This window comes from Chiloscyllium plagiosum, chromosome 28 (assembly GCF_004010195.1).
Source record: "Chiloscyllium plagiosum isolate BGI_BamShark_2017 chromosome 28, ASM401019v2, whole genome shotgun sequence".
Classification (NCBI taxonomy): domain Eukaryota; kingdom Metazoa; phylum Chordata; class Chondrichthyes; order Orectolobiformes; family Hemiscylliidae; genus Chiloscyllium; species Chiloscyllium plagiosum.
The window spans coordinates 47,037,165-47,055,701 of NC_057737.1; the positions used below are offsets into that span (position 1 = coordinate 47,037,165).

Sequence of the window (18,537 nt, forward strand, 5' to 3'; positions counted from 1 at the left end):
ACATGACAAGTTCAGAAGGAGCTGCAGATGTGGTAGCAAGATTCCCAAACAAACATTAAGTCTGGATGAAATGATTTATTAACCTTTACTCTATGAACACACTTTACTCCAGCAGCTTTTTATTTTAAACACTTTCTTCATAAGGACACCTTCAGTATAGTTAAATTGGTTACATTTTAAATCTGTAAACAGCAGAACTGTACATCCACACTTGCACAGGACACTAATAGCTTGTGTTGGTAAGACATGACTTTTCTTTCAAAGTGCCCTTGGAACTTACAGGGAGATGTCGGCAGTTAGATCAGTGGCGAAACCACATTTTAAGTAAATACAGACATGCTATTATCAAGGGAAACTGCACATGAATGTTCCAGTAATGGACAAGGGAACACATGAAGCATATTACCCTTTACCTCCTCTTGCACTGTACTTCTAGTTGCCAGGAATTAGATATTGCTAAATCAGCTATGGCTGATCAAAGCTTAAGTTCATTTATGTAAGAGGAACCATTAATATATGTACACATTTTAAAAAGATTCTGTGGAGAGCATCTAATCCAGTCAGACCACACTTACACCATGTTTAAATCAGAAAGGACTGAAGTGCCATGCTCTTAGTAATGTACCATGTTTCTATTTAAAGCAAGCACTGAGGTTACATTGAATTTAATTTTTAAAGGCTTAAAGGAAAAGTTCACATATACAAGTTTAAAACCAGGCATTATTTTTTTCCTTGAATAAACAGCTATAATCAACAAATATTTTCGGGGAGAATTAAATGCCTTCCTGTTCAAAATGGGTTTGAAATTGCAATCACTTCTCCCATTGTCTCCTGTTCCTTTTACCTCTCCCAGATCATTGTATCATGATTCAAAAATATTATGGACATCCTCATTTTTTTCTGCAATCACTGCTGCCAATATACTCTGTTGTGAATACAATGAAATATTAAATGCCATTTCTAAATGTTGCCAATATGTATTTTAAAATGCCATCCTGCGCCATGGATCTTAACATTTTACAACTCTAGAATTTGCCCAGACAGCAAATTCAACTCTATGCTTAAAAGCTGTTCACAGTAAGTGATGTGAAGTCATCTACTTCCCCAGTACTGCAGTCAGTTTCCTCTTTGTACCCTGTTCAAGTTTTATGTTTGGGGCATGGAAATCAATCATGCTGTGTACAGAATCCAAGGCCAGTCATCAGTCAAAGTTCAAACTTTAATCATCTGAACGCTCTTTAAATGTGACCAGATGACAAGTTTTAGAAACCTAAATTGTCATCTTGCACATACATCAGGAACTAACGAAAGTATAAAATCTGCTGGGCAGTCCAAGTCTTCCAATCAGATTACTCTAAGCCTTCAGTTTCTCTCATCAAAGATAATAAAGGAAGGGCTAAATCAAGTGTGATTACATCATTTTATATCCCATCCTAAAACAATATCCTCAGAAGAACCAGCTGAACAACAATTCTGTATGCTGAATAAGAGTTCAACTGGTAATATTTAGTTCCAATATTAATTGAGTGTATTTGTTTGCAAAAGTATTGAATCCTAAGAATTATAGTCAACCAAAATTGTTTTTTAAAATCATTAAAAAAACTGGTGCAATTGCTGCTGTCTATATAAAGTAAGTCAGCAATTTTTAATCAATGAAAATTAGTTAGGTTCTTTTCTCCCCAGATTTTTTTTCCAGTGAACTTGAGCAGTGAGATGCATTTTACACAGTTCTAGAAAACTGGCAGGCACAGCAAGTACAATAAATATAAATTCAAATGAAACATTGTCTGTGAGTTCGAGGAGCTGGCAATACTGAGAGAAGGTGAGCAGATTCTGGAGTTAGTACCATTTGTAAAAAAAAAGAACGAACTGGTTAAACCAAAACGTTCACACTTTTCTGAGTACTAAACACTGAAGTTTCACAAGTAAAAGCATGAGCTGAAAGATGTGACCGTCTGATGCTGCTTTAGTGAATGTACATGAAACACAAGAAAGGATCAAATGGTATAAATAGCAGAGCAATACATTAGACATGTTTACTCCAGCAAAACTGGGAATTCTTGTATCAGTGATTTTCAAAGATTACGCACTTGTTGATCTTTTCTCATCATAGGAGTTAAATTTAAAATTTCAGTAGTGTTCCCTTGTTGCCATGTCATGAATTGGGAATCTAACTGCAGTCAGGCACCCTGTACAAAGTCAATCTAGAAACATTTACACCTCAATTACTGCATTCTATTAATCCATAGGTTCTGATCCTTCAGAGTTAAATAAGAATTAACATGTTTCTACAAAGACAGGTGTCTGGTTGAGTAAAAACTATTGTAGCCTCAATTTCCAGGGTTTAATGTCATGTCTCTGGGAGCTGATTAATATCTGTCAGTTTTGTGTCATTTAGGATTACACGGACATTATCTAGGGTGTCCGCCTGGCGAATCCGCTCCAATTGCACCTATTAGGAGAAATGAAAAGAAAACAAATATTGGTAGTTGTTCACCATGACAGACTTCTTTGAAACCATGGTCACAAACACGAATGAATGCAGTCACTTATTCCGTTAATTTGGAATCGGACAAAAAGTGAAGAGAAACTTTTGAATTTTCATTTTAACACAGTAAAGATACAGAAGGAAATAAATCATAAAGATATTATACTTATACTTTACAACAAAGAAAAGATAGCTTAGCAGCAAAGCCTCTGATCCTGTTGAGTAAAGATCAAGAAAGGAGGGACTGCAGGGTTGAAAGAATGAACCATCAACAATCAGAAGACAATTCAGATGTTGTCTTGGGTTTCAACACAAAGGAAACCACACAAATTAGGTTATTGCAGCTGGGGTCAAGACAACAAGCACTCAAATCATTAAGATTGGCATATTTCTAGTGTACAATTCCTCAATTTAAAACTCATGAACCAACTCTGCATTAGATGTCTCACTTAGCTGCAATGTACAATATTCAAAGCTAGAAGATGGGATTGATTTATCCCTAATACAGCCTCAGCTGAGATCTGGCTCATTTCTACCCCACCCATTTAATGGTTATGAGAAAGGATTCCTTACCTGTAACGTCTGGGAGAGTTTCACAAAATCTCTCTGTACTTGTTCACTGACATCAAGCTCAGTCTGTAACCTCTGACCCTTATTCTTCTCTTCATACAGCAATTGTTCTAGGCTGGTCTGAAACAAAAATGAAATAAACTTTTGTTTCATTACAACTCTTAAGTACTATCATCCCGTGCATTTTTGAATTACTCTCACTGGTCATCCCTGGCTGTCTGTCCCAAAGAGGGTTATTTATTCAGATTTGTATCTGAGTAAATTCAGTACGTTCGCTGAATCCTCTTACTAAAAATGATTACAGAATAATAGCACTTTGGGTGGTATAATTCTTTATTGCCACTGCTAAACAAATTGATTAAATAGTAAAAAGACAACAGACATTTGGCAGCAGATAACCCCAAACAGCTATAGTACAAAATATATATATATTTTTTTTTTTTACACAAAATCTATAAAATTCATCTCTTTCACAGAAAGTACTGTGCTGTAGATATTGGTATTAGTCAAGCCTCAAGAGAAGCGTTCTCCTCAGCCAGATGTTTGAGACAGGAGCCCATAGTTCAATCTAACATTCCAGTGCATAAGAGGGGATGGGATGCATTCTAGGTGGTGTCAATTATCATGGGATCTTTCCATTCCAACTAACAGGACAGAACATGTCTGAGCCAAAAATTAGTTACCCCTTAACAACACTACTAAAACCTCTTGTACAAATTGGTCATGATATTTGATCAGTAATACCACTGGTTGTTGAGCTTTTTGGACCTGAAGCTTTGAAAAGTGCGATCAAAGTTTGACCAACCCCTCCAACACATAGAATGCTCTGCCATTAAGATCAGTCCATCTGCTACTTGTTCATTTCAATGCAAGGTTCATGAGCATTCAAACCTGTGGCCAGTTACAAGCCACTGGGCTGTTTTCCTGACTTAGTTAATTCCACTGACCACAACTGAGAAACATGCTCCCCTCAATTCATACTTGTGGATTTAGAACTCCGAAGTACAGAGGTATATGATCACACGATCTATAGTGTGATAAGTGACAGTGACATTTTATTACTTCACATACACTCTCCAATTTGCACCTAGATCATGAGTGCTGATCAGTTATAATCTGAAACTGCTTAACCTCAGTCTCCCAAGGTTAGTTGCCCACCCGCCGATGTGTGACAGAGAAAAGGAAATAATTTGTATTTACATAATACCCTGAGGCCAGGTGCTGCTGGTCTTTTTTGAAGAATAATAACTGAGGGGCTACACTAGAGACTGTCAGCTTGGATTTCACACTCAACCTTCACTGAAGGGCATGAACACCCAGAATCTTCTGGTTCAGAAGTCAGGGGGTTACTGCGTCACAGTGGACATGTACTGATGCAACCTTTAAGGTACATTCTACATTTTAAAAAATTAGAATACGTTAAAAATTCCACTTGCTTCATTAAAGGTTACATGTTAGTTGTGAAGTTCTTGCAGGTGATTAAATACACAATCCCTAACATGAACAGAATTGTAATCCTGACATAAGGCTAGCTACCTGACGAGGAGCACTCCAAAAGTTTGTGCTTCCAAATAAATTAGTTGGAGTATAACCTGGTGTTGTGTGATTTTTAACCTGATACAAGACACAATAATACATGCAGTATTGGTTTTCACCAACTGACGGTGCAGATAAACACAAAAAGCTGGATTCAATATATCCAATCACAGAATCCCTACAGTGTGGAAGCAGGTCATTTGGTCCATCACCTCCACATCAACCCTCTGAAGAGTATCCCATCCACATCCACACTGCTACCCTATAATCCTGCATTTTCCATGGCTAATCCACCTAACCTATGCATCCCTAGTCACGATGGACAATTTAGCTTAGCTAATCCCACACTATCTGCATTTCTTTGGTCTGTGGAAGGAAACCCATGCAGACATGAGAATGCGCAAACTCCACATACTTCCCAGGGTGGAATTGAACCAGTGTCCATGATGCTGTGCCCTAACCACTGAGCCACCGCAATCTAACAAATTTCTGCTCTATCAACCTTCTCTCAATATTTTCGCGTCATTAAGGAGTTCTTGCAGCATAATGTTAGTGTCTCTGCCTCTGGTCCAGAAGTGGTTCAGGTCCCACCTGCTTCAAAAGGTGTGTAGTAACATCTCTGAATAGGCTGATATAGAAAATATCTCAACATGTCATTGGCAGTATTGTCAAGTTGCACTTATCTCCTGACTTCACAGTAACTTGGTCCAAACTTGGACGAAAGAGCTGAACTCCTGAAGTGAGGACAGTGTGACTGCCTCAACATCAAGGCAGCATTCAAATGAATGTGGCATCAAAGTCAATGAGAATTAGGGAGGGAAAATTCTATGCTGGTCGAAACAAAATAAATTATGGTTGTCAGTCTCTCAGCTCCAGGATATCTTTGCAGGAGTTCTTTAGTGAAGTGTCCCATGCTCAACCATCTTTAGGAGCTTCATCAATGACTTTTGCTCCATCATAAGGTCACTGATAATTAATCACACAATGTTCAGCACCATTTCTGACTCCTGAGACACCGAAGCAATCCATGTCCATATGCAGCAAAAACTGGACACTATCCAGGCTTGGGCAGATAAATTACAAGTTATATTTCCATCACACAATTACCAGTCAATGATTAACTCCAACAAGACAGAATCCAACCATCTCCCCTTAATATTCAATGGCATTACTGTCGCCGAACCCCCTATCAAAATGCAGGACCAGACTTTCTAATATTGTGACTACAACAGCAAGTAGGTGGTGAGGAATTCTACGGCAAATAACTTACCTCCAGTCTCCCCAAAAGCCTGTCCACCATCTGCAAGGCACAAGTCAGGAATATGATGGAATACTTTCCAATTACCTGGAAGAGCGCAATTTCAACAATACTGAAGACTTTCAACATCATCCAGGATAAAGCAACCTGTTTGATTAGCACCCCATTCACCACCTTCAATATTTGCTCCCCCCTCCAATGACACTCAGTGGCAGCATTACAAGATGCATTTCAGCACTCACAAAGCATCCTTTGCCAGCACCTCCAAACCCACAAGCTCTACCACCTATATATTATATATATAGTAGATACATGGGAACACCACCACCTGCAAGTTCCCTTTCAAGCGAGGCACCATCCTGACTCAGTACTATATCACTGTTCCTTCAGTGCTCCTGGAATTCTCTCCCAAACCTGGGGATCCAAACAGTACAGCAGTTCAAGAAGGCAATTCAACACCATCTCCTCCAGGACAATTAGGGCAACAAATACTGGACTTGTCAGTGACTGCCACATCCCATGAAAGGACTTTAAAAATCTTAAAATACCAATGATTCCAATTTGCTGCAATACGTTTGAACACAAAGGATTGAAGCTACTACAAGCTTTCTAATCACAAATTGGACTGAAAAATTCTAGAAATAAGAAATTTCAGAATGTTACTGAACTGAGCAACAAACTGGCAGGAATCAATTCATCAAAATTACTCTCGGCCAGAGACTGGCCCAAATCCATAAGTGAAAAAATACTTCAGAGTATTATTTAATTCTTTAATTTTTATTTAAAGGATTGCTTTGAAGATTGAAATGCATTTAATTTGCCAATGCATAGGTCTTGTTACAAATCAACCTGCTCTGCGAATTCCACAGTCATTATAAAGAAAAGAGAAACCTCTCTCTGTTCCAGCAGGACGGTAGCCTAAGTAATTGAAAGTAAAAGCTCAATTTTACATTGAGCCTATAGCTAGAATCTACATGGCCAGGATGATGTGGAGAATACTTCTCCACATTGTCAAATAACATGATGGAATCTTTATGATCACCTGATGGAGAAAACTTGGCATTGGTTTAACATCTCACCAAAAGATGCTATCTCTATGGCACCCCCTCAGTATTGCACTGGAGCAAGTGGGGCTATAGATCTGGTAGCAAGGCAGCCAGCCAGAGGTTTGCAGAAGTGGAGGAGAGATGTGTGCAAAGGGGTTAATATAAGGAATATAAAGAGATTCAGGAGACTTGGAGGTTTTCCTTGCAATAAGATAGGAAGTGTAAAAGCAAATTGTTGAGAGCGGAATGTAAACTGGTGGGAGTAACAGGAACATGTAAGGAGCTTTCCGAAAAGTCAGCACCTGTAAAGAAAATGTATGGTAAACTAGTAACACTGGTGCAAGTGTCAGGAATTTCCACAGGACAAGGTGCATGAGAAAGTGGAACTTGGAGAAAACTCATGCATCAATGTTTTTAACATGAAAGAAAGATAAGGATGCTAAGGATTACAAGAGGTTTATAATTGAAGGAAAAATCACTCCATTTTTGACCAAGAGCGAGTCTAAAGTGATTCTTAACATGGGAGATATTGTTCAGCTCAGAGCTTACTGTTAGCAAAGGATTTGAAACTTCCTCCAGAAAGTTCACAGAGTCTTGGTATATTAAGAAATCATGTTGAGGGAAAATTTGTACCTTTCCCATTACATTAAGTGCATTAAAGATTGTGCTCTGACAACAGGATCATGTGTTGGAATTGTTCCTAACTTACCAATCTAAAACGTAGGTTTAATATTGGGGAAATAACATCACGGATGATATTCTGTTTTCACCAATTGGAAAGGAGGTTAGCACTGTTGCCTCACAGCGCCGGACATCCGGGTTCAATTCCCGTCTCAGGCGACTCTGTGGAGTTTGCACATTCTCCCCGTGTCTGCGTGGGTTTTCTCCGGGTGCTCCGGTTTCCTCCCACAGTCACAAAGATGTGCAGGTCAGGTGAATTGGCCATGCTAAATTGCCCGCAGTATTTGGTAAGGGGTAAATGTAGGGGTATGGGTGGGTTGCGCCTTTGGTGGGTTGGTGTGGACTTGTTGGGCCGAAGGGCCTGTTTCCACGCTGTAATGTAATCTAATCTAATCTAATCTAATATGTCATCTGCTTATTTGTAATCCAGCTGAGCAAAGGATTTGTGCAAGCAGTCATGATGACTCCATATTAGTAAAAGACAGTACAGAATTCACACAAGGGCTGTAGAACTGCCAAGTTAGATCTTTCAATCGAAAGGACTACAACAAAATTGTGTCCTTGAAGACTCAATGTCACCTGACACTGAACAGCAGTGTTGCTAGTATGGAGATATGAAAACAACAGGAAATTCGCTAGTTCCCAAAACACTGTTGGAAATGACAAGTAGGCCGGAGAGGTACAGTTTGTAAACTGCATGGGAACTACACATGTTGAAAAGGGGATTCTAAATTTGGAATGTGGAGGGTGTGAATATTACTTGGAACAAATTTCATAAGGTAAGCATGAAACTGGATCAGAAGAAACAGAAAGCTATTGAAATGCAGAGATCAAATCTGAAAGAAATGTAACATAGAACAATAGAGCACAGTGCAGGTCCTTCAGCCCTCAATGTTGTGCCAGCCTTTTATCCTGCTCTAAGACTAATCTATACACCCTTCATTGAACTAACTTCTATGTGCCTATCCAAGATTCGCTTAAATGTCCCTAGTGGAACATGAAAAGCATCTCAATGTTATTATGAAGTAAACACAAAAGGAACTTTTAATCAGGATAAAGATGCTTATGTTGGCATGCACAGAAGCCATTCTGAATTTATTCTTTTAAAAATGAGAAAGTACTTGATTGAGTTCTGAAAATTAACTTAAAGGTGGAATTGAAGCATTCTTTGCAGAGCTAAGGAAGAGCCCAGAAAAATAATTGGCACTACGTTATCTCGAGGATATGAAGCATACATCACACTAATATTCTTGCATTTGTCTGAGTTAAGGTTTATGGAAGGAAAAGAAGTAGAGATGCCATGTCAGAAGTGTTGACTTTTAGGTGTACTTGCTCGAAAAGCAAACTGAACTGCACTGGCTCTGTGGTAGTTGGAGTTCTTAGGGAGTTCATTCTATAAGAACAAGCAATCATCATGCAGAAATTGCAGAAATAAGCTATATTGATGAAAAGGCAACCAAACTACATTAAGTCATTGAGTCAACTTCCACAGGGCTCTTCAGAAACACCCATTTTTTCCTCAACGGAGGATTCCCTGCTACTGTGGCTTAGCTATGCCTGACCCACTTCCCGAACACCTGCCCTCAGCCTGCTCTTCCCATTCGCAATACTGATAGGGTCCCTCAGAACTCACTTTCCACACCACCAGCATCCACACCCAAAGGATTATATGCTGTTATTTCTGTCACCTCCAGTGGACGCCACAGCCAGGACATATGCCCTGCCCATTCCCTCGCTTGTCAGCCATCTGTAGGGACCATTCCCTTCGGGACACCTTGATCCACTCCTCCTCCGTTCCCAACACCTCCCCATAGCACCTTCCCAGGCAATTACAAAAGTTGTAATATCTGTCCGTTTACTTCCTCCCTCCACCCTAAGGCCCCAGACAAACCTTCCAGGTGAAGCAGCAATTTTCCTGCACTTCACCCAATCTAGTCCGATGTATTCATTGTTCACAACGTGCTCCCCTACACTGGGGAGATGAAATGCAGACTGGGTGACCGCTTTGCAGAATACCTTTGTTCTATCTGTAAGTGACCCTGAGCTTCCGATCACCTGTCATTTCAACACATCACCATGTTCCCATGTCAACATCTGTGAGGCAGGCCTGCTGCAGGGTTCCAGCGAGCATCAACACAAACTCAAAGAATAGCATTTCATCTTCCGCTTGGTATCTTGGGGCCTTCAGGATTGAATATATTTTATAGTGTGAACACCTCCTTCCATGTCTTTTACCCAGTCCCACATCCCATGTCCTGTCATGAGATGGATTGCTTTCTGCACAGCCGACCCATTTTCACCAACCCTTTGTCCCCATCACCTACTTCGCTTTTCTTTTTCCCTGGCTTACCTTCCAACCACCCCTTTGTTTGCCGAACTTATTTCCCCATCTCTCTCTCTGGGCTCTGTCACCACCTATCTTCTCACAAAAGGGATCTCTCCAAGTCAACAAAGGTCCTGATCTATAGGCTATCGGGCTGACCACCCTTATCTACTGCAAGGAAACCTGGACTGTTTGACCAAGGTTCACATTAAGATCCTCGAGAGATTCCACCATGGTGCCAACATCGAATTCTGTGAGGACCACCAGATGGACAGAGAATGAAACCTCTCCCTCAGCAGGTTCTCTTCTCCCAGCTTTCAGTTAGCCAACATTCAGAGAGTGGACACTAGAAAATATGCAGAATACGTTCAAAGTTGCCTTAGAGTACGGAAACATTGACAACATTGCCTGCAAGGAGAGTGCTATTGACCACTAATCTGTCAAGACACGGGCCACCTCAAGACTCAACCACCAGGTGGAATGGCAGTGGCAGAGGAAGGAGAAGGAAGCCAACCCACTTGGAAGCTGTGAATTCCACTTCCCTATGCAGCAACATGCCTCCGTTGCAGAAAAACCCACGGATCAAAAATTGAACTTCTCAGTCACCCAAAGACTCTTCTGGCCTGACAACCATCATTCGCAGAGTTCTGAGAAGATTTATCGGTCGGGTTGTGGATGAAGTGGTGGATTCATTCGCTGAGTTGGTGCGCTTTCCTGTAAATGTTTCATCGCCTCGCTAGGTGACATCATCAGTGCATCTTTGATAATAAGGTGCTGGTGCTCTGCTGGTACTTATATGTCTCTGTTTATTGGCACGTGCAGTTCTGTATCTGAGTGGTTTGTATATGGGGTCCAGTTCTGAATTCAAAAGGAGTGCTGATACATTCATTGTAGATTGTATTACTATTCTAACTTGTATAGTATTGTTCTAAACCATGAAATCTTGTGGTTTTATTCTCCTGGAAAGCCTTCTGATCTCACCTTTTGTTTAAAAACAAAAGGCTGCTGGTCCCTAATTGCAGCACAATTTGTTAGTCTGATCTGTGATCACAACACTGAATTACTTGAGAAGCTGTGACTGTGATGAAAAACTTAACTTTGGTGATGGCTTTTAGGTACAGTATACAAATGTGCGTCAGTTATTTTATGAAAAAAGCAACAAAATGCTCCTCCTCATCCCTGATGTCTTCTAAGAATTTAAAGACTGGTGTGCCTAGGAAATTAACACTTTAATTGAATATTGTGACTTTAGGTTTAATTGATTGGTAATGATCATTGAGGATTTCAATTAATTGAACAAATAACCCATACATCAATACTAATACAGAAGGTAATGTTACTATACAAACACATCAACTAAAAGGAGATAGAGAGTGAAAAAGTAGCCCCTAAACTCACCACAGAAAAATACATTGAAAACTCCACACAGAATGAAGTTTTATCTGGTAAAATATAGAATGCAGGAGTAGGCCATTTGGCCCCCTCAAGCCTGCTCCACCATTCAATATGATCATGGTCAATCTCCTGTCTCAATGTCATATTCTTGCTTTCTCTTCACATCCCTTGAAACCATTAAATCAAAAAAATTACAGATCCCTTTCATGATTATTATTCAGTGACTCAGCCTCCCCAAACTCTGTGGCAAAGAATCCCACATGTCCATCAGTTTTGAGTGAAAAAACATTTCCTTATCTTAGTTTTAAATGATGCACTTATATCCTTATGTTATGTCCCTGCTTCTAGACCACCTGACCAGGGAAAACATCCTCCTGCATCTAGTCTGTCCAGCTCTGTTATAATTTTATAGAGTTCAACAAGATCCCCTCTCATCCTTTGAAACTCTTGTGAATACAGGCCCAATAAATCTCTCCTCCAAGGACATTCCTGCCATCCCTTTATCAGTCCGGTGAACATCTGCTGCACTCACTCTTTGGCAAGTAAATCCTCTCTTCGGTACTTCAGCAAACAAAAAGGCCAATGAATCCACCTTGAACAGACTTCTGTCAGTACCTTCTATCCTTGCCAGTCCCAAATGAATGACAACACACAACGTGAAATCACCAGGTTAACCCCAACTCTTTGAATTCATGGTGTTGTACTTCTCACCTTTGCATCACCCTCCTTCTTCAGTTGTTCTTGCAAGCTGTTATTCACCTCTTCAAGATTGTCCAGGTACTGGATCTTCTCTTGCATTCTGGCTTCCAGCTGAAAACAAATGCAGTTTGTTTTTATTAAGAAGATAGAATGTTTGTGCTTTCCACTAGTATCATAGAATCCGGACAGTGAGGAAACAGGCCATTCGGCCCAATAAGTCCACACTGGCCCTCCGGACAGTATCCCACCTAGACCCATTACCCTACCCCTATTATTCTACATTTCCCCTGATTAATACACATAGTGTTCAGGGATGTATAGCCTATGGGAAATTTAGCTTGGCCAATTCACCTAGCCTACCCATCTTTGGACTATGGGAGGAAACCTATGCAGACACGGGGAGAGTGTGCAAACTCCACACAGACAGTCACCCGAGGCCAGGATCGAACCCGGGTTCCTGGCGCTGTGAGGAAGCAGCGCTAACCACTGAACCACCGTGCTGTAAGAAGTGAAAGATAGAAAGGGAAATACGATAGGGGCATTTACGGGACTTTTAGATAAGCATCATGAATATGCAAGGAATGGAGGGATATAGACCAAGGGCAGGCAGAAGGGATTAGTTTAATTTGGCGTCATGTTCGGCACATCATCAGCCAAAGGACTCGTTTCTGTGTTGTACTCTTCTATGTTGTATGAAAACGGGAATTGAAAACAGGGGTTATCAATAATAAGTTCTAATCGTGGTTTAAAATGAGTGAAGTTTTCCCCAAGTTACAGCACTGTTCTGTTGCTTGACACATTGAAGAGCACATTGTCTCAATAACATTCTTTCAACCATGAACCTCCAAAAGATTGCAGATCACACTGAAGACAATCGACAGTGAAGCGCATGCTGTTTAATCATGGTTTGGAGCTGATGGTGCTAACCAGCTCACCAATCTCAGTGAAAATCAACCAGACATAAAGTCATGGAGTCATAGAGATGTACAGCACAGCAACAGACCCTTCGATCCAACTCGTCCATGCTAACCAGGTATCCTAAATTAATCTTGTCCCATTTGCCAGCATTTGACCCATAACCCTTAAAAACCCCTCCTATTCATATACCCATCCAGATGCCTTTTAAATACTGTAATTGTACTGGTCTCCACCACCTCCTCTGGGAGCCCATTCCACACACACATCACCCTGTGTGTGAAAAGGTTGCCCCTTAGATCTTTTTTAGATCCTTCCCTTCTCACCCTAAACCTGTGCCCTCTAGCTTTCGACTTTCCTACCCTAGGAAAAAGGACTTGGCAATTCACCCTATCCATGTCCCTCATGGTTTTATAAACCTCTATAAGCCTCAGCCTCCAATGCTCCAGAAAAAATAGCGCCAGCCTATTCAGCCTCTCTCTATAGTGCAAACCCTCCAATCCTGGCAACAGTTTTATAAATCTTTTCTGCACCCCTTTCCAGTTTAACAACATCCTTCATTTCACAGGGAGACCACAACTGAATGCAGTATTCCAAAAATGCCCTAACCAATGCCCTGTACAGCCCTTGTAACATGACATCCGAACACCTATACTCAATGCACTGACTAATAAAGGCAAGTGTGCCAATTGCCTTCTTCACTAGCCGGTCTACCTGTGACTCCACATTCTGCATTCCAAGATCGCCTTTTTGGCAACACTCCCCAGGTGTATAAGTCCTGCCCTGATTTGCATTTCCAAAATGCAACACCTCACAATTATCAAATTTAAACTCCATTTGCCACTCCCATTTGATCAAGTAATTTCTTGTAATCCATATAAGCAATGAAAAAGTGCCTTGTGCACCATATGCTGCCAGAAAGCTGGGCCCTGTGTGTTTGTATATCAAGTGTACTACATGCAGCCAGAAAGTTGGGCTGTGTGTGTTTGTATATCAAGTGTACTACATGCAGCCAGAAAGCGGGGACATGTGTGTTTGTATATCAAGTGTACTACATGCAGCCAGAGAGTTGGGCCATGTGTGTTTGTATATCACGTGCACTACATGCAGCCAGAATGTTGGGCCGTGTGTGTTTGTATATCAAGTGTACTACATGCAGCCAGAAAGTTGGGACATGTGTGTTTGTATATCAAGTGTACTACATGCAGCCAGAAAGTTGGACTGTGTGTGTTTGTATATCATGTGCACTACATGCAGCCAGTAAGCTGGGTCATGTGTGTTTAAATATCATTTGCACTACATACCGCCAGTTATAATATTTCAAAACACACTGGTGGGTTGAGAACTTCCCTGTTTCAAGGTAAGTCTTCCAGCCCATCTAGCCACAGTATTTTTCTTTGGTCTATTCCAAATAACCTTGCAACCGTTTTTTGTCTTGAGGTCCGTTAAAGCTTTCTGTTCTATTATCCATGTCAGCAATATGTTCCAAGCACTGACCACCGTTTTTTATTAAAATAAAGTTTTTTTTTGCATTCCCTGATTTGTTGTCTTATTTGTAAATTTAACTGCTTCTCTAACTTCTACAGTCCAAAGAAAAGTTCACTTCCATCAATTTAGTTTGAGGTGAATAGATTATACCCTCTACCTCCCACCAGGTGGCACAGTACAGCATGAGCTGCTCACTCAGATTAGCCTCCCTAACAGCTGCTTCATTGGCAGTGCACAAAGCTCACAGCAAGTTAAAGATAAACAAAACAAACTTTTTCTGATTCCATGACCGTTTCAGTGTTAGGCATTTTCATGACAGTTACTAGTCTAAACGCAACAGCAGAGCAACTTTGAACAAAAACGAACCCTCACCTGATCTTTATCTGCTTTCACTCTCTCCAATTCAGTTTTTAAACTGGAGTAAGATGCTGAAAGGTAAAAGATTAAAGGGAGATTGTTTAATCCAATATCTCTCTAAATGACAAAGAATGGCACATTTCACTGTTAATGCTGTACAGCAGCAATATACTAAGCTAAGCAGTGTGTGAACACAATGATGAAGAATGCAATTGCGCAAGTGTAACAAACACAGAGCTAGCCCATCATCTGTGAAAGGAAAAGGCAGGTTACAGTTGTGACCCATACAGGCTGAAGGCAAAGCCTGAAAGACTAATGCTGTATTTACGTTTCAGATGCTGGCAGGGGTGATAATGAATTTCCAGTGCCTGCTTTCATTACAGATTTTCAGCTTCAGAAATTTTTATTTATTTAAATATCATTCCTTATTAATTTGATAAATGCTAATTGACAGAACAGAATGATGTTGAATTGTCACAGTCATATATGTGTGGGGTGCTTGTGGGTGTGCAGGCTAGGTACTAGCCTATGAATGGGTTTAGTGTGTATGTATGTGAGTGAGAGGGTCGGGGGGAAGAGGGTGTGTCTGTATATAAAAGAGCAGTATCTGTGGGTGAAGGAGATGTGAGTGATGGGAGGGTTTTGTGTGCTAAGAGTGTGTGGAGTGGATATGGGGAGGCGTGAGATGTGTAGGTATATGTAAGGGGTGGCTGTTTGTGGAGGTGCATGTGTGGGATGGGTGTGTGTGAGGGTAGTTGTGCGTATGTGGGGACTGCTGGTGATGCTCACCTTGCTGATACTGACATTTAAAATCAGTTTTTTTAAAATGGTAAATATATCAGCAAATTGGGTTGGGAACTGTAGAAACATCCAGTTTAAATCATATCCTCGTTTATTGATGAGTTAATTTTAAATTCATGTAATTTCAAAATGAACCCCTACAGGTCCCTACTACCTCCAGGAATTGTACAGAAGGGTCACACAGTCATATTGACAAGGACCTCTATAAATTATAGGGGTACTGCTGTTCTATTTCATATACACAGGGACTGCTGTTCTTGACAAAAGAGACTTGGACTGCTGTTCTCTATAATGGAGAGGTGCAAACAAAGATTTATAGATAGGCAGGCAAATAGATTGGAAAGTGGCAGATTGATATAGTAAAGTTAGAGAAGATGCTTTTGGGGAGAAAGGATAGGGATATGCATTATTAACTTATTGCACAGTTCAAAAAGGTATACACAAATATAGGCATCTGGGTTTAGATTAGATTAGATTACTTTACAGTGTGGAAACAGGCCCTTCGGCCCATCAAGTCCACACCGACCCGCCGAAGCGCAAACCACCCATACCCCTACATTTACCCCTTACCTAACACTATGGGCAATTTAGCATGGCCAATTCACCTGACCTGCACATCTTTGGACTGTGGGAGGAAACCGGAGCACCCGGAGGAAACCCACGCAGACACGGGGAGAACGTGCAAACAGTCAGGCGCCTGAGGCGGGAATTGAACCCGGGTCTCTGGCGATGTGAGGCAGCAGTGCTAACCACTGTGCCACCGTGCCGCTCATGTGTTTAGATCTTTAAAGGTGGCAGGATATGTTATGAGTAGTTAGCAAAGCAATTGGGAACTTGGGACTTCATAAACAGAGAAACTGAGTGCAAAGGAATGCTGTATAAAACTCTAGTTGGATCACACCTGGATCCAGTTCTTGATCCTCACACCTTAGCATGAAACAAATAGTATTTCAAATATAAGAGGGGTCAGACATAGGGCAAATGCAATGCAGTTGGAGATGGGTTTGAGCTTCATGCTGATAGATTCCTAATATTCACTGAACAGGCTAATGGCATAGAGTCATAGAGAAGGACAACACAGAAACAGATCCTTCAATTCAACTTGTCCTTGCTGATGGGACTAGATTTATCGAGGATATCCCATTTGCCAGCATTTGGCTCTTATCCTTTGAAACCTTTCCTATTCATATACCCATCCAATATGCCTTTTAAATGTTGTAACTACCAGCCTCCACCACTTCCTCCGGCAGCTCATTCCATACAAGCACCATCCTTCGCGTGAAAATGTTGCCCCATAGGTCCCTTTCCTCTTACCTTCAACCTATGCCCTTTCGTTTTTGACTCCCCCAGCCCAGGGGAAAGACCCTGTCTACTTACCTTATCCATGCCCGTTATGATTTTATAAACCTCTATAAGGTCACCCCTCAGCCTCCGATGCTCCAAGGAAAACAGCCCCAGCCTATTCAATCTCTCCCTATAGCTCAAACCTTCTAACCCTGGCAATATCCTTGTAAATCTTTTCTGAACCCTTTCAAGTTTCACAACAGCATGGAGACCAGAATTCCAAAAGTGGCCTAACAAATGTCTGTCTCAAACAATGCAGCACACTCTCAGTCCTGTAATAGTCGTCAGCCTAGATTAATGGTCAAGTCTTATAGTGGAGGCTTATTCAGAAACTGGTATGCCATCATTAAGTACAATTGACATGCCTATGCTAGCACATTACTCTAGAACAAACTCTACCAAAGTTATTCTATGGCTTTACAATGTAGTGGCCAGATCCTATTTGAGTACAGGTTTATAAGCTAAAAAGAACTATAAAAAGATGTGTATTGATGGGAATGAAGAAGAAAAGTGCAAAAAAAAAGTTTTGAAACATAAGTTAGGATAGGATAGTGAAGGCGGCATTTGGTATGCTTTTCTTTATTGGTCAGAGTATTGAGTACAGGAGTTGGGAGGTCATGTTGCTGCTGTATAGGACATTATTAGGCCACTGTTGGAATATTGCATGCAATTCTGGTCTCCTTCCTATTGGAAAGATGTTGTGAAACTTGAAAGGGTTCAGAAAAGATTTACAAGGATGTTGCCAGGGTTGGAGCATTTGAGCTATAGGGAGAGGCTGAACAGGCTGGGGCTGTTTTCCCTGAAGCGTTAGAGGCTGAGGGTGACCTTATAGAGGTTTATAAAATTATGAGGGGCATGGATAAGATAAATAGACAAAGTCAGGGAGTCCAGAACTAGAAGGCATAGGTTTAGGGTGAGAGGGGAAAGATATAAAAAGAGACGGAGAGGTTAGTACGTGTATGGAATGAGCTGCCAGAGGAAGTGGTGGAGGCTGGTACAATTGCAACATTTAAGAGGCATTTGGATGGGTATATGAATAGGAAAGGTTTGGAGGGATATGGGCTGGGTGCTGGCAGGAGGGACTAGATTGGGTTGGGATATCTGGTCGGTGTGGACAGGTTGGACCGAAGGGTCTGTTTCTATGCTGTACATCTATCTCTGTGCCTCTAAGTAAAAACTGTTGAGAGAAATTACATATGTGAGCGAGAGTGATCAGAAGGGTGAAACTGATTTTATGAACATAGGCAGCAGCAAGTGGACAGTACCAAGATGCAAACTGTAGCTGTAAATGAACAGAGCAGAATCCAGTGGAAGGCAAAGTGGCTCAGTCAGGAATGTGTAAGGATGACTAATGTTTGGGGACTAGGTGCTGGCCGTTGTTAGAGATCAGCATTCTAAAACAGTACACAGTCAACGTGGGAAAAAGTGAGGACTGCAGATGCTGGAGATCAGAGCTGAAAAATGTGTTGCTGGAAAAGCGCAGCAGGTCAGGCAGCATCCAAGGAGCAGGAGAATCGACGTTTCGGGCATGAGCCCTTCTTCAGGAATGAGGGTGTGCCAAGCAGGCTAAGATAAAAGGTAGGGAGGGGGGACTTGGGGGGAGGGGCGTTGGGAATGCGATAGGTGGAAGGAGGTT

The 18,537-nt window shown here is 41.2% G+C and overlaps 1 protein-coding gene across 5 annotated transcripts in view; it reads right to left on the reverse strand.

The window, feature by feature from the left end:
* Positions 1 to 807: 807 nt before the first annotated feature.
* The window catches only part of rabep1 (rabaptin, RAB GTPase binding effector protein 1), a 106,772-nt gene continuing 89,042 nt past the window's right edge, over positions 808 to 18,537 (reverse strand). For all 5 annotated transcript variants that reach the window (XM_043718846.1, XM_043718845.1, XM_043718843.1 and 2 more), the window contains 4 exons: positions 14,772 to 14,827; positions 12,009 to 12,107; positions 3,062 to 3,178; positions 808 to 2,452 (listed from right to left, as the gene is read on the reverse strand). In XM_043718846.1, coding sequence (XP_043574781.1) covers positions 2,351 to 2,452; positions 3,062 to 3,178; positions 12,009 to 12,107; positions 14,772 to 14,827 — 374 coding nt within the window. In that variant the 3' untranslated portion in view covers positions 808 to 2,350. The remainder of the gene's footprint in view (positions 2,453 to 3,061; positions 3,179 to 12,008; positions 12,108 to 14,771; positions 14,828 to 18,537) is intronic.